The 22,992-nt window shown below is 40.0% G+C and overlaps 1 protein-coding gene across 3 annotated transcripts in view; it reads right to left on the reverse strand.

The window, feature by feature from the left end:
* Positions 1 to 22,834, reverse strand: part of mtbp (MDM2 binding protein) — a 38,920-nt gene extending 16,086 nt beyond the window's left edge. For 2 of the 3 annotated variants that reach the window (XM_030392724.1, XM_030392723.1), the window contains exons 1-11: positions 22,638 to 22,833; positions 22,104 to 22,187; positions 21,934 to 22,007; positions 21,223 to 21,371; positions 20,819 to 20,877; positions 18,813 to 18,957; positions 18,193 to 18,307; positions 14,519 to 14,635; positions 1,593 to 1,687; positions 1,216 to 1,282; positions 878 to 995 (exon numbers count right to left, since the gene is read on the reverse strand). In XM_030392724.1, the coding sequence (XP_030248584.1) occupies positions 878 to 995; positions 1,216 to 1,282; positions 1,593 to 1,687; positions 14,519 to 14,635; positions 18,193 to 18,307; positions 18,813 to 18,957; positions 20,819 to 20,877; positions 21,223 to 21,371; positions 21,934 to 22,007; positions 22,104 to 22,187; positions 22,638 to 22,704 (1,090 nt within the window). In that variant the 5' untranslated portion in view covers positions 22,705 to 22,833. Of the gene's footprint in view, positions 1 to 877; positions 996 to 1,215; positions 1,283 to 1,592; positions 1,688 to 14,518; positions 14,636 to 18,192; positions 18,308 to 18,812; positions 18,958 to 20,818; positions 20,878 to 21,222; positions 21,372 to 21,933; positions 22,008 to 22,103; positions 22,188 to 22,637 lie in introns of all 3 variants that reach the window. The other variant, XM_030392726.1, reaches the window with a different exon arrangement.
* Positions 22,835 to 22,992: the final 158 nt, after the last annotated feature.

The raw sequence follows: 22,992 nt of genomic DNA on the forward strand, positions 1-22,992 counted from the left end.
TACCCATTTCTTCCTTTGCTTTACTGATGCGGTTGAAAATTAATTTGACCTTTTATATTGTGGCGATATATTTCTAAATCAAACATTTTGTATACTTAATCCCTGCTGTCCAGTTTCTTTTCCATCCAATTTCCCCAGGTTATATTAGTTATACTTCTCTTATCTCTTAAAAGCACTGGCTAAGATCTGGAGTTGTTCCCCAGGCATGAATGTTGCCCACTGCCTCCTTGTAGGGCTGGGTATCACCAGGTACCTCGCGATACGATACTATCACGATATTTTGCCCACGATAACGATAATATCACGATACAGCGATTCTGCGATAATCGATATATTGCAAGAAATTTCATCCACGATACATCACGATATCCTTGTCACTGAAGAAATTCAGAATTTATTGACTGCACTGAATCCATTTCACAGGAATTACAAAACATTGTCAATCAATTTCATATGAATGACAGCCAAGTAAACAAAGAGTATATTGCTCAGTGTCTCTTCTTAACACACACAGTCTACAGCTATCATTAAATATGTGTGGGTTTCAGAGCTACTTAAACCATGTTTAAAATTTTATTTGGTTGTATACCTATGTTTGAATAAAGATAAAGCTGTCCTCCAAAGAGGGGTGGTGGTGGTGGGCCCAAAAAAAAAAAATATTATTCTTTTTTTTTTACACCAGTGTAGGTAACGTACCAACGTGTACCAACGTACCTCAAGGCGAAATATCGCGATATATCGTTGTATCGATATTTCCTACCTCCTTGGGATGGGTTAAATGCAGAGAACCACTGTCATATTTTGTACATTGCAAGTTATGTTATCAATTAAAGATTCTTGTTCTTAAAATGACTTGAACATAAAGAAACAGTCTTACCAGATAAGGACTTTGGTTTCTTGGCTATTGACTCTCTCCAGCGCTGGGAGCTGAGCTGGCTGGCTGGGGGCTGGGAGATGGGGGTGATTATACAGGAGAGGCTAAACAATGCTCCAACCTGGAGACAGAAACACAGCAGACAAACATAAACATACACAGTCTCTCAGAATCACATAGTGCATCTTCTGCATAATCTTTTCACATTTGACTTTGGACTAAATTAAACAGCAGAAATCGAAGCTTGAACAGAATGTATTTATGTCACTGGAAATTACAAAGTTCTATGGCTGCCATTTTAAGTGTTTCTATGTATAAGAGCACAGATTAGGGGCAGATACCTTTCCACGAAGTGATCTCAGCTGGTCCAACAGTAGTTTAGCTTTCATTGATTTCCCAGACACGCTTCTTTTTGTTGGTGGTGAAGGAACAATACAATATTGAGGAGTAGGTGCTACCAACAGGTAGGTTTGAGACAGGGGGCTGCAGAGAATGGTAGATAATGCAGCCTCTACTTTCATTTAACCATGTCCCTAAGGTAAGAGTATAAGGTGTGGATAAAGAATCAAGGACGTTTGCATCTAGATAATACTACATGTTATCGATATATTTACATTTTCACATCAACCTATCTACTTCATACAAGTGGGACCATTAAGCTGTAGTACAATGCACATGAGGTCACTAAGAAACACAAACACTTTAGAAATAAGGATACAGATCAAACTGGGTTCCAGACATCAGAAAGCTGGGCAGGTCTGATAAATTAACCAGCTGAACCAAATCTAAAGCTGGTGTGTAGTAATGGAAGACCTGCAAAAAACAGAACAGACAGACAAACACAGCAAAAAGGATGAAGATAAAACACACAGAACAACATGAAAAAATAAACAACAATCACTTCAGCTTCGGGAGTTGGACACCTTCTATCAGCTTTACGACAAGGATATAACTGAAGTGTCCTCGAGCAAGATATTGGGCTAATTGTTTGGCTGATAAAAAGTAAATAAGTCCATGAAAAGTTCCAAAAGCTAAAAGGCGAGGTCTTCAAATGTCTTGTTTTGTTCAAACAAAAGCACAAAACCCAATGTATACCCTCACACTGGGAAGATGTTTGGCAGTTTTCTTCAATAAACAACTTAATATAATAAAGTGCAACATCAAAATCACAGAAGCTGCAATTTTCGGAGAAAAAATTTAAATGTAACATTCACCACTTAAAATGTGACTCATCACAATATCTGTCAAAGGACTCACAATAGAATTTTGTTTTGTACATAATTCAACATATACTATAATATTGTCAGTGATACTGATTAACTTTCTATTGACCAACTATTGTTTCAGCATTATAGAACACCATAACACACATAAGATATTCTGTTTTTGGTCAGGAACCCATCAGGTTTTTAAACACACTGTAGCTAATATTTTTTTTTAAAAATGTAACATTCTGCAGTTGTCCTACTTACCTAACAAGCTCATGACTTTACGAAGAAATCAATAATATATAAATCATTTGTTACAGGGGAAAACGGGTCATTTAAATACACAGGAAATTACAAGAATACTAAAGAAAGCCTGAAATCTCAATCTCATAATTTATTGATCTGGAAGAGAATATGAAGTGCTGACCTACTTCTGATAGACTCCTATAGATTAAGAGAAGATATAAAAAATTTAATGAGCCGAGGTCGAACTCTGAGTTTCACCCACTTTCACTAACAAGTAGAGAAAGTCCTCCCTTGCCAAAAAACCTGAAGTTCAAAATTGCATATGCATGTTGTTAAACATGTCTTTGAACTATTTGTTTAAACTTGACTGGGAGTGATTCAACATGACTTCATTCTGATTTCTGTGCAGTGTATTCTTCCATTACCACAGAAATACATTTTATTGTCATTCATTTTTCGTGCAAAGAGTGCTGTAATCTTGTCCCATGTACTTCAAGTACTACTGAATAGCACTGTGAACAGTGAGAGCTTTTCATTAGCAGTCCATTTTTGTGTTACATTATGTAACAGTCATCCAGATACACTATATTGCATAGTCCAGAAACTTTTTTTTACTAGGAGCAGTGGCCCCTAACTGAAAATTTTAGGAACGCAATCACAAAATTTAGGGGCACACACCGTAAATCATTATACTCAGAGGATGAGTCGAAGCCATGTATATCTAGATCTATATCTATATGTATATGTATATATATACACACACTACTCACAATAAGTTAGGGATATTGTGAGAGACTCAGTGGATTTCATACATACGGTGTTTGTTTCACTTCAGAGAGTTTTGGGATAGGGAGGCAATTGTATTGGGGTGATAGACACACCTCATTTTGTGTTTTCCACGTGATGGTCTCACTGTGTACAGTGGGCCTTACATTCAATGTGGCATCAATTTCAACATTCTGTGGGTATAAAAAGCTGATATTGTCAGTAAGTCATTCCAAGTTCATCATTCAAACAGCCATGAACACACGACGTCACTTAACGGACGAGCAGCGCCACCTGGCCATAGCGCGCCTTCGGGTCGGTGGCAGGCAGTCAGATGTTGCTCGTGAACTTGGTGTGTCTCAAAGTGTCATCAGCAGACTTGCATCAAGACACAGAACTACTGGCAGAGTTCGTGACAGACCCAGGAGTGGAGCCCCACGAGTGACAGACCGCAACGATGACCAGTACCTAAGGACCTATGCACTCAGACATCGTTATGCAACTGCCACACAGCTGCATGTCCAGTTACGAGATGTGAGGGGTACTAGGGATTTCTAGGCTTCGACTCATCCTCTGAGTTAGGATTTGACTCTGGCACACTACCGTGCTTATTGGGAAGAAAATAAACCAGAGATTCCACAAGATGTGTCTGGTGCGTTACTGCTCCAATCCAGTTGTGCAGTACAGCAGTTATAGGTATGTGTGATAAAAACAACAACACGAAGTTTTCCCGAATAAAGGATTAGTAGAAGAGCTTGTATTTGTCTCTTTTTTGAGATTTGTGTGCTGGTGTTAACACGGAGTGTTTTATTTTGAAAAATAAGCGTCTGTTAAATTGTTGTTTTGGTGCGTGACTGCCTGTCTGCTCTGTGCTAAATTCAGCTGAATTGCTGCGTCGTGCTCCTGCGTCCTGCATAGGCACATCGTACAGCCCCGAATCTCTGTGCCTTAACAAAAAAATACAAATAAAATAATAATGGCCTAACGATGAAAATAGCCCCAGAGGTTTTTATGTGGTTGCATATCGAACAGCCAGCAGCCACAAATGCAACATTGTCACCAGCGCAAATTGCACAGAAGCTGACTTGACTTTCATCATGGCATATGCCCATATACGTACATAGAGTCGGGGGGGAAATTTGTTGCAAATTCAACATCAGTGTTATTCTCACCCTATGCTCAGTGACTTATTTTAAATCTCTTCTAAAGACTCTTAATTTTGTTTTATTATCGTTGCATGATTACTTTGTTGAGGATGTGTGATTTTAAATAAAAACATTTTAGGTCCAATTTTATCTTTCTTGGCAGTTTTATGTTTTATTATGTTGTTGTCAGGCAATTGTATTTGTTATGTTTTTATTTCTGTTGTACAGCACCTTGTAACAATCTTTGGAAAGGTGCTATATAAACAGGGCTTGAAGCTAAGCTTTTTTCCAAGTAGCACTGTGCTACCATGCTGAAAAATTTAGTAGCACACAACATTTTTTAGTAGCACAATGAAAATTCAGCAATTTTGGTAAAAACGTCATTTTCAAACAAATAAAGTACTTATTTAGCCTAATCCTAACCCTGTAGACTAATTTTAATGTTATAACTGGCTCTTTTAAACTGGAAGAATGTCCCTGCTCCAGCAGTCAACACAGTCTGGTCTCCTGACCCGCTTGGAACTAAGCCACCTCTCTACGGCTGGACTTGGGTCATAGCTCTCCAGTGAAGGACACGGCCAGGCTGCTTCGTGTGGAGGTCTTAAAGCTTCACAGCTACAGTGCCCCGGCTGCCTCCCAGTGTCCAACATAACATTTTTTTCTTACTGGCCCGCTTGGCCAGTAGATTCGAGTTTTACTGGCCCCATGTGTAATTATAGTGGCCCAGCCACGAAAAAAAATAAAAATAACTGTTTTTCTGGAAAAAAAAAGACTTGTTTATAAACTGAAATTGTTCCCATTTAATTGTTTGGAGAGTCTGTCCCTGCAAAATCAGTATGATCTGGCAGTGGTGGCAAAAAGTAATAGGGGTTTGCGTTATAACACGTATTACAATTTCAAAATTGAAATTACAGCATATTTAATATTTTGAGATGTATCATTTCTCTCACTCCTATAATTCTGTTATCATTTTTCAGGTGATTGATTTTCTGAAAGCACTGTACAAACAGTACCATTAATTATCCCAAAGTGGAGGGATCAGTATACCTGGATCATTTTTTATAGTCACCTATAATAACCACACCCTGACATGTAAATGTGACATCTGTCTTGATTCATTTAATTTAACTTAAAATATGGAAAACTGACTGCATAATATATGAATCAGAAACAGAAATGCTTTACAGCAGTTCCCATTCAAAGTCAAGAATATGCATAATAATAATAATAATAATAATAATAATAATAAACTATATATATGCTTGTCTTGTGAGTCTAATTTATTTTGAAAAAACATCAAGGAAGAAGACATGACCACTGACACTGCACGTTTTTCTTTTTCGCCTTTTTCACGTGTTGTGCCCAGAAGGATGCCAGAGAATTCACAGAGAAGCTGGAGAAGTTTGTGACATTTTCATCCCGGATTTTTGTGAGGAGGGAATTAAACGCCTGTCCCAAATAAACACCTGGGGTCTGTTTCACAAAGCAGGTTCAACAAACTCTGAGTCTAACCCTGAACTCTGAGTTGATCTACTCTGAGATAGGAAACTCTGAGTTTTCGGTTCCAGAACAGCAGATTTGAGTTAGTTTGATCAACTCGGAGTAGTTTAACCTGGAGTTAAGCACGTGCACCACAAGTATAAAAAGACAGCATCAGTGGAGCCCCGATTCAACGAGTCACCATGACAACGGGGAAGAGGAGGGCTACGTTTTTCAACCCACTGAAATTGGAAATATTAATGCGCTCATACGGTGAGTTTGAGCACGTTTTTAGAAGGAAGTGTAACACCGCTGCAGCAGCAAAAGAGAGGGAGACGGCGTGGGAGAACATTGGTGCTCGGGTCAATGCGTAAGTTTAAACGTAGTCCTTTGCAATCACAATAATATTACAGGGGGAAACTTGAGTGGTAGCCTATTAATTTATTTCATTTAGGTGCAATCCCGCGGGGGAGAAGCGCACTTGGCAGCAACTTAAGATGAAACATAAAAACGTTAGACCTCGGCATAATATCATGGGGGTACCTCATTTTGATCATGTTTTACATTGTAAAGTAAATATTAAGTGGCTGTTTGACTGTACAGTTGTTTTCTCCCCAACATAATGCTGTTTTCACACACATAAATGTCTTCTCATCTATATCATGTTCTGTTAAATAATTAAGCCTATTTAAACTAACACAGACTTCTACTTAGCCAACAGAAAGAAAGCAGATGCCCGTAAAACGGGTGGTGGCCCAGCACCGCCACCTCTAACGGAGGCAGAGGAGCTGAAAACGATAAAGATGGGTAGTAGCCGTTTCAGGGCGAGGCACACTTTTCTGACCGCTCTGCATACAGTTGCCTTGCTCAACTGCTCTGCATCTCCGACGTTGTATGACAAACTCCCATTTGCAAAAAAACGCAGCGCAACACACAATATCTGCTGGGATGTGAGAGCATGACTTCGGTTGGTAATGTTGGAAATGTAAGGACGGATTAGGTTGTGTATGTAAATGATGGACTGTGACGTGAAACGGTACCGCTCAAAAAGATAATTGTCTGGAAATGCAAGAACATCTATGCGCGGTCTGATAATCATCTCCTGACGAATATTTAATTCTCTGCGCAGTAATGCTGCACCTTCATCCACGGGATCATTATCAAAAGGACATGCAATGGTAGTGAAAATAGTCGCCACCTAATATAATTTCTAATGAAGGCTTACTGACTGAGACTACAGACGGCAGAACTATACTACGCCAAAACTCGCCTGCTGACTGAATGAATGAGGAAATCAAATACCGTGTGTGGCTGAAAGAGGGCGGAGACAGAGAGAAACTCGAGGTTTGTTTAGAAAAACCTGGTCCCGACCAGGTTAGTTTCAGAGAGTATGTTACCATGGTAACTGACCGAGAGCTTAAGTTACCTCTCTCTGTGAAACAGGCTAGAGTTACCCCTCTTTCTCTGGTTTGAGTTACCTCCCTTTGTGAAACGGAAAACTCAGAGTTTCCCTCATTTCAGGGTTAACAGACTCAGAGTTTTCACTAAACCTGCTTTGTGAAACGGACCCCAGGTCTGTTAAGTGATTGAAACAAATAAACGCCAGGCTATTGGGTATTTTGCGGTAGTTCCCGCATCATCAGTACGAGCTGAACAATAAAATCTAACACAGCAAGAGAGACGGGACTTAAGGCAGAACAGCCAATCATCAGCCGGTCAGTCCCAAAGCCGGTGTCATGTTTGAAGCAGCAACAGGAGAGGGAGGGGGAGAGGAGGCAGCGAGCGCAGACACACAGCGGCCAGAGAAACTGAGCGGCTGTAGTGAGGCGTTTGTGCAAAACTGCGGATAAACGGCAGAAAAAATGTGGGTGTTTACTGCTCAGTGCTCACGTAAACAGCAAAACGGTGCATGTACTACAGTTTTGTCGGAGTCGCACTGATGCGACTGAATGTAATTTTCTATTCGCACTGGAAATAATCAACTCGCAAATGCGAGCAAAACAGTCGCACTGTCGAGCCCTGATAAATAAAGTTATTATTATTATTATTATTATTATTATTATTATTATTATTATTATTATTATTATTATTATTATTATTATTATAGGCTATAATATCTTTAACATAAACATTACTCAGTAGGCCTATAGTGAGGGAAAATTTGCTTTATTTGTGATTAAAATATGACGATGAGGACCCCAACGATTGGCCTTCCTTTCCTTCTCAAACTACATTGAAATTGCATCTTTAACAGCCCAATTTCCAAAATTTCCCTGGGGAGAAATCCCCTGACCGTCATTAAAAAGAGACCATCTGCAGGCAGTCATGCCCGTAACGCGTTACTCTAATCCGACCACTTTTTTCAGTAACGAGTAATCGAACGCGTTAATATTTACAAACCAGTAATCGGATTAAATTTACTTATTCGAGGCTCTGTGTGTTACTATCATTTTTGTCATTTTCCTTAGTAAAAATACATATTTTTGCTTTCCTCTTGCGTCTCGGGGAGTGATGTCACGTGTGCATCAAGTTTTCACGTTTTCAGCATGAGGACAACTCACGTGTAACACCACGCAGCGACATAAACACACACAACAATGGAGGGAGGAGAGAGATGAACGCTTTCTTGCTGGAAATACAGTCATTATTTTGAGATCGTGTAAGCTAAAGATGAGAATATTAAAGTTCGTTGAACACTCTGGCTGTACTTTTAAAGGAGTAATCAGTAATCAGTAATCAGATTACTTTTTCAAGGTAACTGAGGCAACAGTAACTGTGGCTAAAGCCCCAAATCTTTTGCACTCCTAGCGACGCCCCTGGTCCTGGGTATCTTGTTCCGGAGGGCTTCTGACTACCGGAGCTGGGACGGAGCAGATACGCAGCGCACAGACCTGGTGGAAGTTAACACACAGACTTGCGTGAAACCTGTCAGCTCCGCCACGCAGCCGACACGTAAGCGCCAAGAGTTCGTTTCGCCATTGTTCGCTGAAAGTGAAACATTCTCCTTCCGCGCTCACAACAGCTTGAGAACCCTCCCCCTCCACACATTAGCCACTTAAAGTGCCATTGCCTATTCCCTCCCCCTCTCACACACATTGGCCTACCACCAGTGATTCCAGATTCTTTGATTCGACCCTTCCATGTACCAGTGTAAAAAAAAAAAAAATGCTGGCAAATTCAGCGGTCGCACATGCGTGACTAAATGTAAAATTTGGTTGCACTGTCTCAAATTTTGGTTGCAAAATGCGATCATTTGGTCGCAGTCTGGAGCCCTTTATTGCCAAAAGTATTCACTCACCCATCCAAATAATTGAAATCGGGTGTACCAATCACTTCCATGGCCACAGGTGTATAAAAGCAAGCACCTAGGCATGTGAATTCCAGCGTGGTACTGTGATAGGATGCCACCTGTGCAACAAGTCCGGTCGTGAAATTTCCTCGCTCCTAAATATTCCACAGTCAACTGTCAGTGGTATCATAACAAAGTGGAAGCAATTGGGAACGACAGCAACTCAGTCACAAAGTGGTAGGGCGCGTAAAATGTTGGAGCGGGTTCAGCGGATGCTGAGAAGCATAGTGTGCAGAGGTCGCCAACATTCTGCAGAGTCAATCGCTACAGACCTCCAAACTTCATGTAGCCTTCAGATTAGCTCAACAGTGCATAGAGAGCTTCATGGAATGGGTTTCCATGGCCGAGCAGCTGCATCCAAGCCATACATCAGCAAGTGCAATGCAAAGCGACGGATGCAATGGTGTAAAGCACGCCACCCCTGGACTCTAGAGCAGTAACCCTGGAGACACGTTCTCTGGATTGACGAAACGGGCTTTCCCATCTGACAATCTGATGGACGAGTCTGGGTTTGGTGGTTGCCAGGAGAACGCTACTTGTCTGACTGCATTGTGCCAAGTGTAAAGTTTGGTGGAGGGGGGATTATGGTGTGGGGTTGTTTTTCAGGAGCTGGGCTTGGCCCCTTAGTTCCAGTGAAAGGAACTCTGAATGCTTCAGCATACCAAGAGATGTTGGACAATTCCATGCTCCCAACTTTGTGGGAACAGTTTGGGAATGGCCCCTTACTGTTCAAACATGACTGTGCACCAGTGCCCAAAGAAAGGTCCATAAACACATGGATGAGAGAGTTTGGTGTGGATGAACTTGACTGGCCTGCACAGAGTCCTGACCTCAACCCAACAGAAAACCTTTGGGATGAATTAGAGCGGAGACTGAGAGCCAGGCCTTTCCGTCGAACACCAGTGTGTGACCTCACAAATGTGCTTCTGGAAGAATGGTCAAAAATTCCCATAAACACTCCTAAACCTTGTGAAAAGCCTTCCCAGAAGAGCTGAAGCTGTTATAGCTGCAAAGAGTGGACCGACGTCATATCAAACCCTATGGATTAAGAATGGGATGTCACTTAAGTTCATATGCGAGTCAAGGCAGATGAACGAATCCTGTTGGCAAGATAGTGTATAAGGCGATTGTGAAGCCACTTTACTGACCAACACTGGCACTATTTTCACAAATACTACAAAAATATTGTCTGTATATTTCCATAGTCTTAAAATCCTTGGAATCACATATTTTTTGTGACAGGAGGGTGTTGTGGTGAAACAAATAGTCTTTTGTAGCTGAACAGATTAGGTATCAACAAGCAGTTGTTGTTATGTTTGCTAAGAATAGAAGGACAGACTGATGCATGAGTTTTGCTGCAGTCTTAGGTTGCTTAGGAGAGCAGGATGTGTCTGAATGCAGATTTTGTGGCCAGAAAACCTAAAAGAAAGTGCGATGTCAAGCTCTTTCCTTTCCTTGACAAACTGTCTTGAGGTGCTTTCAAAAAGGACACTCCAAGAGACTAAATGTCAACATTTGAATATGCCGGAGGGCTGTTGGATCCGTGTAGGAGAACATTTACCATTAATAAAAAGTGTCTCTAGCACACAGCTCCCTGGAGACAAAGTTGGAAGGATAAAAAAGGCGACTGTAGCATGATTCATAGGCAATTCCTCAATACAGGGTGCTTTGAGAATGTGTAGAAAGGATGTACAATTACCTTTTCAGCAACATTTCCTTAGCTCTCCATTTTAATTTTTTCACAAAAACTCCTAAAAAGACCAATATGAACTGACCACCAAATTCATAATGAAAACAAGTAGGAGGCAGCATATCACCGGAGTTACATAAACTGTTACTATAGCTGCCGTTAGTTTGTTAGCCTAATGGTGCAACTAGCAGTCTTGAGCCGACTCTGCCTGGACAGGGAGCTCAGAGCATTGGAGGAGTGCTAGCGAATACTGCTGAGGAGAGAATGGGCAGACCAGGTGAGTGGGTAACAGAACCGAGCTCAGCAGCCTCGCAGTGGACACAACTGAACTGGGACCAAATACAGCCTGTTCGACCGATGGATGCCAGTTGGATTGACACCATTTATAATGTTGTTAACTAAATGATACTTGATCAAATGCTTTGTTCTATTTTTTATTCATTTATGTATTTTTTTAAATGGCATCCAGTACAGCAGCTGCATACTTGTGTAGTTTCACTGCACAGTGCCAAATTAAGATATTCTATACTATTCTATACTATTAATTGTGTGTACCGTTATTGAACATTTAATCCATATAACAGACAACTATATTACAAGTATGTGATATAAGCACTCCTATATTTAATAATTGCCTGCAGGTTATTCCTAATGTGTAGTAGATAATAAATCTCATACTGAACACATACTTCAGGTTCGGTGCTCACACAGCGCAGTGTGGCCTCCCTGCCTGCTGAGCAAGAGCTTGTGTATGTGTGTGTGTTAGTAATTATCATAACAATTACTCCTGACAGGGAGGAGGCCTAATAGTTTTCGTCTGAGCAGAGTTTAGATTGTGTGTTTGTGTCTAAGTCATTTTACAGTCAGTTATCCCAGCAGTGTGGAGATGTGATAGTTTTGTTGTCCTCAGAGTTCTTTTTAATTGTGTGCCAAGACAATCACCACCATCTGCTTCTCTGTACAGAGATCTGATGAGATCACACACCCCCACACACACAAAACACAAACGCACATAAACAGTCTCACTCTTCGTAGACATGCAAATGAGCAGAATGCAGAATGCACAACACGCACTCTCACACACACACACACACACACACACACCCCTTAAACTCAGTGCTCTGCTGTTTTAACTGATGAGCACACACAACAACACAAGCAAAGAAGAGCAGACAATGGTTAAGATAAACACATCACACATAATTAAACAATATAAAACGTATAAATGTCTCTGTGTATAACTCCCCTCGCCTGAAGAGATTATTTTCAATATTTTCTTTAATGTGTACAACAGACATCCTATCAAGTAATTGTCTTTAATAGTAAGGCTACTAATACCAACAGTACGATGTGCATGTGTGCAGTAAACCCAGTTGGGTTTTATTGTTATTGATATTATTCTACATTAGGAGACTCATTAGAGAACTATACCAACTATTATAAAAGACATAGTCTCACACATTGTACACAACTACACAGCTTTTACACAACACACAACCCCCACCAACACAGAAAAATATTACTGTTTCAACACTCAATCACATGACTATAATAATTCAGCATTTTAAAAAAGTCAGTAAATCAATCGACAGTCTACCTCCATGCTTGTGATTCTGTGAGGCTGTAGTAGGCACCACTTTAGCAAAGTGATAACATCAGCACACTAACGTTCTCAATGCTAACTGTCTGATTTATCAGGTATGTTTACCATCAACTACCAACTAAGATGTTGACAGCTTGTAAGCATGCTAACATTCGCTAGCATGCTTACAAGCTGTCAACATTCGCTAATTGTGAATGCTTCAGTCTTTTAGGTCAAAAACCAAAATATTTTACAAATATGTCAGACACTAACCTAATGATGGTGCAGGCAAAAGCTGAGATATTTAAGTCTGAAGTAAAATGGTGGACCAATCGCTAATGGGTAATGAGGCTAACATGGCTAAATACCAGTAGTTCACTTGGTCCTGCCTTTACGACAAAAAGATCTGGTGCTTTTCTCTGTTTCAAATTGAACATCTTTGAATTCTTGCTGTTAGTTGAACAAAACATTTGAAGCATCAACATGGACAACAAAACTCTTTTTCATTATTTCTGACATTATATAGACCATATGATTAATAGCTTAATAAAGAAAACAACTAGCAGAGGCATGAGTGATTCACTGTCAACAGTGTTGATACACATTAACTAAGGTGACACACTATGTGGATGCAAATATCACAGAGAGCCGACAGCTCACTCAAGTTTTACAGTATCAGCCAGTTCTTTATATCACCTCAAGACAAATAATTTTGAACTGCTCCATCAAGAAATGTAGGATACAAGATCTGACAGAAAAGGAAAAGCTGAGAAATTAAATGTGAAAGATGTAACTTGGCAAAAAAAGGTTGATGCCAAATGAAAGTGAGGTTTGCCCTTAAAGTAAATAAACACTGGTGAGAGATGGATGGGCGAAAAGATAGCGCAAAATCGAGGAAGGCTAACTGCAGCCTACAGATTCCTCTCAGTTAAAATCTTGGGCATTGGCTTTGCATCATGAGACAACAAATCTTTATAAGAATACTGTTTTCTGGCTACGAGGTCATCACAGGTATAAGAGGTCGTCAGTCATTTGGCAGATAAAATACATTTGATTTATCTGACGGATGTGAGGGTCCTCCTGTTGCAGGTTGCTCTTTGTGATTAAAGGGCAACCAGGAAGTGACCCCTCATGTGAACTCATCTTCTTCTAGCCACCAAATCATTAGGAGACAAGACTGTGTAAAGCTCACTCTACCCTATAGCTAGGAACAAAGATGTAGGTTAAACTGGGGTTAAAGGAACAGTTGTCCTCTAAATGAAAATTCAGTCATTATCCACTAAACATCCTGTCAATCAAAACCTCCCCTGAAGATTGCAGGGAACATGGACACTGACATCATTTTGATCAAGTCTTGTTTCAAGCTGCAGAAATGAACAGCCTCAAACAAGGCTTCCTCTGTGACAACTTTTGGATCAACTACAGGGCCAACAAATCTCTGGCAGAAGATTCTGTTTGTGGCTGCGGGGACACTGCTGGCATGCTGGATAACACATCTTTGTTATAGAGAAAGAAACAAAAACAGAATGAAGTGAACAGCTCTATGACATTCAGAAAGGTAGCTGTATAAGGTTTTTGAAAAGTTAAATGAGAAGATTTCTTTGATTTGTTCAGTGATTCAAACATACTTTTGTTTAGCCCACTGACTACCATTTCCCCAGCATTTCCCTGAGTATTTCCCCCAGAGGGATTAAGAGTAGGGATGTATATCGTTAGGATTTTATCGATACTGATACTCCTTATCGGTACCGATATTTATCGATACTCTTATCGATAAGTATCGTCCTGCATGACTGAAGCTAGCTGGCTATTAAGTCAGCGCCATGAACAATTTCTCCCAAAAGTTGGGACCTGAAACTGTCAAAAAACTCTTGTGAGATTTGTAATTTTTCTTTAATGTGCATGTTGTACAAACTATGTTAATATTAGGTTTTATAGTATGTATAATGCCACAGGGTACCTCTAAGGTATCTTCTCCTAATAACGTCCATGTCAACTGAATAATGTTGGAGGTTCAGAAATGGGACTCGCTACTCAACAAAAAACATATAAAAACAGGCACGCATGCCACCCATTATCAGGCCAGATATGATACACTTGACATGACATGATGAACAAATTGTCATTTCAAGGTGAAAGGTTAAACATGAGTGACAGGTAGTGAAGTGCTCAGGACTCACCTGAGACTGTTGTTTGTGGTCTGTAGTGGTGTATGGAGCTTCCAAGGGACTGGACCCTGATATCTGATGCACTGGAGAGCGCAAAGAAAAGCCATCGAAACGGAGCTCTGACACATACTGAGGAAAACACACACACACAAAGAGAAATCAGCAAGTGATTTAATTTTTTTTTTTATCAAAGACAGACAATCTCTTGCAATCAGAAGAACTTTAGTTAGCAATGAGTAGTTGTACTACAACAGAGATACACATGCTTTTCGGCCTCCAGCAGATTGCTGTGTTACAGTTGGCCTATGTTACTCAATTGTCAAGCATTTGCTCTCAAGTTTTCCTCACATGGCTGTACATTTCATGTTACACGTGCACATACATACACATATTATTATGTTATGCTCTGTATCAAAAGGCTATAAAGTTGTGGTTGTTATATTTGACAGGCCTTTATTCCTTTGGGAATTCTCCTTTGTTCCATCACTCTCAAACTGTGAAGATTTTACTGACTGACTGACGGAGCCAACTCACTTCTGAAAGCAACAACTTAGAAAAGGTCACTTTATTGAAGGAGAAGCTGCATGCTTGCCTCAGCATACTCAGAGCTTAGTCGACCGAGCAGAGAAAACTTCTGTCAAGCATGCAATAGCATTGCCAGTTGACTAGGATAAAAAAATTCAACTCAAGTGTCACTGAAACTTGACGATGTCAATACCAATATAAACATTTGAGAATTATAAAAATCTCAGTTTACATATGTTTTATTCATTTTTATAAGCATCCCTTACATGTATTCAAATTTGTTCAATAGATAGTCTGCAATTCTAAATCATTTATTTGGGTGAAGTGTCAATAATGAATTTTTTCTGAATCAACAACGGAAAAAAATGATTATACATAATGTGAAAGGAGTTGCTCTGTGATTAATTCTAGCTGGTTGATTTTGGTAATATATTGTGCAACTTTACTTAAGATGCAGTGTTTCAAGCTTGTTCTGTTCTAGAATTAATGCTACTTTCAACTTGTTTCAAGGACACACACAGACAAATATATTAAAAATACAAACAGAAATATTTAGCCTCTGTTAAATTAAACAAAAAATGTCAGTCATTAGTGTCCTTAGCTACAGATCTGCATTAGCTTTTGTGAACCTTTTGAACTTTATGACTCTTTATTTATGCCCAAGAGACGCACAACACTGACCAAGTACAGTATTTTTTATTTTGCCTCATGAATAATATATATACGTACTGTGTGACAACATCAGCCAGCGGGCCACAAAGATAGGAGTATGCATAATGATATGTTATTTCCACTACAGGAGTATTAGCATGAGCAAAATTTGTTAACCTCTTAGGCCTTACAGCTGTTGAAAACACTGTGAGAAATGGTAAACATGCATTGTCATCAAGCAAAAAAAAGATAAAAGCAGGCTGCTTAATGCTTAAAAATGTTTATATTATAAAAAAAACCTGACATTTGACATTCTTTGCAAAACGCATCATTCAACATCATAATGCATCTTTAGAGCCATTTCAAGATACCTCTGTTTGTTTTTTCAGGCACAAACTGAAAATGGCAAATAAAAATCTCAGCCAGATTTTTTTAAAAATCAACAGTATGAGACATAAAGGGAAACTCCACCGCGAAACAGATTGCTCACTCTCCCCAGAGAAACATGGAAGAATAGCACAAAATTGGCCAGCTCTGTCCAGAGACAGAAAACTGCTGCACCTGCCAGAGATTCCGCTTAATGAGAAAGAAGTACAAGTGGGCATGAAGTTGTCTCTAGAGAAGCAACAAAAAATGCTTTCAGCTCACCTCAGCCCACTCACAACAGGCAGTATGTAAAGCTTCGTGGAAATTAAGTACACTTCATGGGCAAAACTGTGCAGACACCCAGACATTACAAAAATGTTATTGTTTTACATCTTGATCCAAAATAATGGCCTCCACTCATCTAGAAGAGTTCCCACAAGACTCTGGGGCCTTGCTGCAGAGATCTGTTCCTATTCAGTCTCAGAAACAGTGGGTTTAATCGTAGGGATTCCCTTCTTACTTTTAGCGAAGGGAATGAGGTTGAACACTGTAGTTAAAGCCATTATTTTTATCCAAATATACTTTTACAATTTAAAATTCCTTAAAAGCTACCTATCTGCTGATGTTACCTCAAGTAACATTAGTGCTGTCCTTTAAATACTGACAGAAACTGCCCAGTGGTGTTCTCTTTGTCCTTTGCCAAAGCCCGGCCCAATAATCAATTGCAGCCGACTCCTCAGGGAGCAAGGTCAAGTCAGAGCGGGGCAGAGCTGGGTTGGGCAGTGCCAGGGCGGGCCAGGCCGGGTCGGGTCAGCTGCCAGAGCAATGCCAGCAGGGCAGAGCCATTTCCCATGACCCCCAGTGACCTCGAGTAATGCCTCTAGATTTAATCAGCAGCATAAAAAGACTAATGCCCCACAGAATCAAAAATCCATTCAATTTAAAAGAAAATGTGTGAAATTTTCCCACATGGCTCTGTGTGCATGGCATGATGAATTACATATGAGAAAAGATAAAGGAACAAACACCGAGGCATGAATCAGGTCTCTGAACCACGATTAGCCCTTTTTGTACCGTTTTTCACTGGGGCCAGCAAGCTGTGCACTCCAGCCTGCAGAGATCGTTGCTCATCGTAAAGAGCCCTGGGCGAGCAAGCAGGTAGGTTCAAGAGGACACAGATTTTCTTGACGCTCTCTTCAGTACACGTTCAGAATGCATACGCAATCACATAAACAGAGTTGATAAGACAAAAAAAAATTATCTCCCTCGACAGCAAGTGGCTAACACACACACACCCCATCCTTAAATTGCCACCTAGGGACAAATAAAGTATTTTGAATTGAATTGAATTGCTGTTTCTAAATAATCTATCACACTTACAGTATTTCAAAACTGGGTAATATATAGATCTTATATTCTTATATTGTGTGATATGACATAATATATGTCTGTTGTTGGTTTTAAAGGCTGCATTACAGTCAAGTGATTTTCTGAACAGACTGCTCTACCTGTTATAACACTTGCCTTTGCTTATTTAGTCATTATGGCCACATTACTGAGGATTATTTATCAAAAATCTCATCGTGTTTATATCTTATGAGAGAACTAAATGTCATCCCTACAATATGGTTGCAATATTTTGAGAGGTATTTAGGTGTCGCATTTACGAAGTGCTTTAAGGAGATCTCCAAATACCTAGATACATTCTGTGTTTCATAATTTAACCTAACATTATTGCATTACCTTTTGTATAAATTAAAACAAATGATGTATACATATTTGTATCAATATACTTATTCATACAAATAATGTATACATATTTGTGGCAAATATCTTTTTTTTTTTTTACTGCAGAGGCGCGCAAATGTTGTACACACATATACGTAGGCACACAACCTTCCTCTTTCTCATTAGCCAGCCTCTTCGGCCCCCCAGAGTCCAGTGTCGCCAACAGCCTCTCTTTTCTGTTTGTAACCATTAAAGTGTTTTCAACAAATACTAATACTGCTGAGCTGTTCTGCTGTACATTCTATAGATTTAAGTGAGTTCATGTTTTCTCTGCCAATTTCCTACAAGACAAAAGTGAAATGAATATGCAAAACGAGCACACGCTACTCACTCGCTCCACTTCCTGGCTTCCTTACCTTCTTCTCTCTGATGATCAGACCGCCCCTCCATAGTTCTCTGTGGTCTATACAGCTGTCTAGATCAGCAGGCTCCACCAGACTGGCACTCAGGTAGGACGCTGCTTTCTGCCACCTGGGTAGAAAAAAAGGCAAATAATGGCCATGACTGTTGAAATTTGGGAACTTTTATTCCTGCTTCCTGTAAATTAGGCATCAAAGTCCTGAATCATCTTAAATTGATTTTTAGGTCGTACAGCAGTAAAATATTGTTGAAGCTTTATTGCAGCAGCTTTGTCTCTAACTCAAATGAGTGAAAATGTTACCTCGACTATTTCATCAATTATGTTGACAAAAGCTCATATGTACTCTTCTACCACCCCCTGGTGGTAAAAACTGAGCATTTCACAACTATATCTGCATTTTACAATTTTTTTTCATTGCAATCATCAGCCTTTCTTTTTTAGCATACCACAAAAAAATAATAGGTGCATGTGTCTGTGTTGGTATTGTCACTCCAAACCCAGTTAATGTACATGTAGACTGAATTACAAAGACTTCCTCTTATCTTGTTGTAATCGCATATAAGATTGGTCATTTTTAGTTTTGTGCAAATCAAGAAATGTGTTTCTTCTCCTCACCCGGTAGTGTGTTTTGTGACTACAGTGATCTTAGCAGTGTGCCAGCAGGACATGTGTTTGAGGGCTCCCAGCAGAGGCAGCAGGTCTTTGATTGGAGGAGACTGCTCTGAAGAGCCCAACACCAGCACATCCAGCAAGGCTTTACCTGAGGGAGAAAAAATGTGACAAACCTTAGAAGAATTCATTAGATCTTTTTGTTCTTTCTTTCATTCTCTCTCCTTCTTTCTTTCTTCTTTTTTGTCTCAAAAGATTTCATGAGAGGTCAATGAACCAAGCTGGTTGCTCCACTCACAACATCTTTTAAGCAGGTAGGTATGAAGAATTGCCTGTTGGCAATTTTAAGTATCAAGATCTGTAGAAACCACCAGTGACTCCAGCTCCTCAGGGCAGCTAACGATGGAGGGATACTGGTCCTGAACTCCTGGGGAGGATGTGGAGTGCTACGAAACACTTGTGAAAAGTGAAATATCACTTCAGGAGGCACACTTGTAGTCAGAGCAGAAGTATCCCCTTCTTCCCACTATGAGTGCATATTTATGAAGTACACTGGGCCCATTTTTCTACATGGCAGGCAGATTTTCAAAACCTAATTGCTTGAAATTGGACTAGCTCCTTGTCACACAGCTGAGGAGTTTGGCTTCAGAAAAGAGGTTTAAATTCCTCGTTACTGGAAGCTTTTGGCAAAGACAGAAATCTCACTTGACATTGCTTTGTGAAGCAAACTAACTTCCTGCTCAGTTGCCCCCTCAGAAAACTAGACGTATGTTGTTCTCATGGTTAAAGCAAACTGGAGGAAAGTGGTGAGCTGTGCTGTACAGACACCCAAAACAACCAAAAATCATCTGAGAAGTAGCAAATAGAAACATTTCAGATTAAACACCATGGGTAGAACAATTGTGCCCTTGAATTGATTTGAAAATTTCACGTTAGTTCGAATTTATTCCAGCGAGTTATTTGGAAACAGCCCTACTGAGCACACAATAGCAAGCATATTACAGCCACAAAATGAGACAGCTACAAAAGATGACTCACCTTTTTAGGGTCGGAGCAGGTCACAACCCCGAGCAGGTCTTAACCCCTATTGTTTTTTCGAATGACGACTTTTTCGTCCTAAGTGATCGCATTTTTCACTGCCTGATCATACCCCAAAACTCACCAAACTTGGAATATACATCACACCTGCCGAAAAATTTCATATTCTATTGTCGTACTCAATTTTCACCACTAGGTGCTGCTATAATCAAGGAAAGTGCTTTTTGACTTATAACTCACATATACTTTGTCGCGCATTCAAAAACCTTATATCCACGCGTTCACTGAATTGTGCTGAATCTCGTAGTATAGGCCACCGTCTTCCGTTTTTTTCCACAAATTCGCAAAATGTCGCAAACCTACTTTTTCGAACTCCTCCCAGGCGATTTCACCGACATGCACCAAACTTTGCACACAGCATCTGTGGACTCTCCTGACAAAAAGCTATTAAGCTAAGAATTTTGATATTCCAAACAATACTCATGTTATTAAATAACAACTTCCTGTACATTCTGCTCAAAACACAAAGTGCTGCATATCTCCAAATTGGTCTGTCCGAATGACATGAAACACAGATGACTACTTCCCCATGACCCACTAAGGCTCTGTGAAAAAATTATAAACTTACTTTTTCCAACTCCTCATAGGCCATTTCATCAATTTGCAACAAACTCTGCAAGTAGCATCTGTGGACAAAACTTATTAAAAGCTTTCACCTACGTCACACCTGGTGGCACGGTCCAATTTCATGCTTTGCCATAAAACCATCAACTCATTATAACTTCCACATACAATTTGCCATCTACTCCAAATTGCTCTAAAATGTAGAGGGTCTTGTCCTGAATACATCTACGCAGCACACCCAGACAGCAGCATGCCCCGATGCGCGTGGACTGCGAGGGCCCGTTCATCGCTGCTTGCAGCTATAATTCTGAATATAATTACAGTGAGTATTATGGATTGGCCAGCAGTACCTGGAGGTGGGAGCTTGTCTGACAGTAGGTGCAGTCCTTCTGCTGCCTCCTCTAACAGCCTGTTCAGAAAGGACATTGAGATTCAGACTTTGATTCTTTAAGACACATAAACAATATTTTTAAAATAATATTCACATACCAATTTGTTTCATTTATTTACCTGTAAAATGGCAAGTTTTCATAAAATGAATCTCGTGACTCGACTGTACAAAAATATATTGATTTGTTTCCTCACATTAACTCATTTAGGGTTAATCCAGCAGTATCATCAATGATGAAGTTTCATATGCTCAGTAATATCAGCTGCACATAGATCTATCAGGCTCATACCTGCAACACTACACAGAAATAAAATAAGCATACATATTTTTATAGAGAACATAAATGTATGATCTGTCACTCACTCTGTCAGTGCTGCCTGGTCAGCCCTCTGGTCCGTTGCTTCCTGATTATTCAGAGAACTGAGACATGACTCCACAGCAGCAGACTTCTCCTCCTCACTATCAGTTTTCTGATGGGCCGTCCCCAGCTCTTCCCAGTCTGAGCTGCAAAACTACACACAGGTGATATAGATTTAAGTTTGGACACAGAATTGAGCCCCTCATCCTTCATCCATATATCATCAGCTGAAATGTTTAAAACCATACGTTCTCATATGTTTGCTCTTTAAATATCATATCCCCCTTCTTAGTGGGCTATCAATACACACACATGACAGGATACAGTTTGTTGCAATAAAGTTGTGTGTTTTATCATTTATTTCTGACAGTATGCAGTATAGTAGGGCCTTGCCAATTATAAGATCAAATGTTCAACATTTTTGTATTATTGATACTGGTAATGCAGACAAAATGAATATATTTATTAATGTGCTTAAATAGAATATTCCCCTAATGTTTCTCTTAGTGCTGACTGAATTGTGTCAAGTACTGCGAACTGATTACATGTACCATAAGTTGAAGTTTCAGCAGCATTTCCTAATTCTGTGCATGCTTTTCTTATGTTTTGACAGATGCATGTTCTACATCACAATATAACACTGCAAGCACGTTTAAAGATCCCCAGTTCCCTGCAACTTAAACCATGTTGACGACAAAACTGTCACGATGCCTCACCTGCGCAGCTCCTTGGCATGCCTGAACAGCAAAGTACCACTTCTGAACTGATGGGCTGCCACTGAGAGAACAAGCTGGGAAAACATGAAGGGTGAAAGAGATGAGGGAAGAAGCTGAAAAAACAATCTGTTCAATGTGAAACATGCCCAGAGATCCCAAGTTAACTGTACCTGGAAACACAGAGATCCCTCTCACTGCTTCCTGAGTTGAGATGTCCACGAGTCTGTCATATATCTGCTTTACTGGCTCCAGGTCTGTGAGCAATGACAAGTCAGCTGAGCCACCATCACAACCAGGCTACTGGTTTATTTAAGGTAAAGCATATACATAGATGGCATCATCATCAATACAGATACTCAAATATGAGAGGGAAAGTATTGTATGCTAACATCTTATATCTTTAAAGTAATGTCAATAACCAACGTTTAACACCTGCTTATATTAGCTAACGCATTATCCTTGTCTTATTGTTCAGTGGTTTTGACTGGATAAGTTAAATGTTTACAAGTCACATACATTTTGTGACTCTCTTGAAACCAACTTCATCTTGAGAAACAATAAAACCTGGATAGTAATGGCTCTACACAACTAAACCACTAGCTAGCTAATTGAACTCGGCTTAACAGAGTTGACGTTAGCAAAGTAGTTAGTGTGAGTGTTACGTCGCTAACGCTCTAAGTTTCAAGCGTCGAGTTAAAACTTACATTTATAATCCTCCGCCAGGCCGTCATCAGTTTGGCAAAATGATAAAACTAACACGTACCGGTCCATATCGCATATCAGTAAATGCAGCGCGTATGTCTGCTTAGTTAAAAAAAAAAAAAATCGGTCGATTGTGAACAACAGTCTTTCGCGCACTGTCAAATTTCCCACCGATGCTTCTTCTTCTGCTGTGGTCAAACGTGTCGGCGGTCGACAACAGACTACAAAACACCACAACGCCTCCTACTGGACTGAGACTGAACTACCACACAGGCCTGATAACGATTTACAAATGGAACCAGTCGGCCTCAGATCATTCAGGCCGTCTCTCTTTCTCTCACATACAATACAAAGTGC

This window comes from Sparus aurata, chromosome 17, assembly GCF_900880675.1.
Source record: "Sparus aurata chromosome 17, fSpaAur1.1, whole genome shotgun sequence".
In the NCBI taxonomy this organism is placed as follows: Eukaryota; Metazoa; Chordata; class Actinopteri; order Spariformes; family Sparidae; genus Sparus; species Sparus aurata.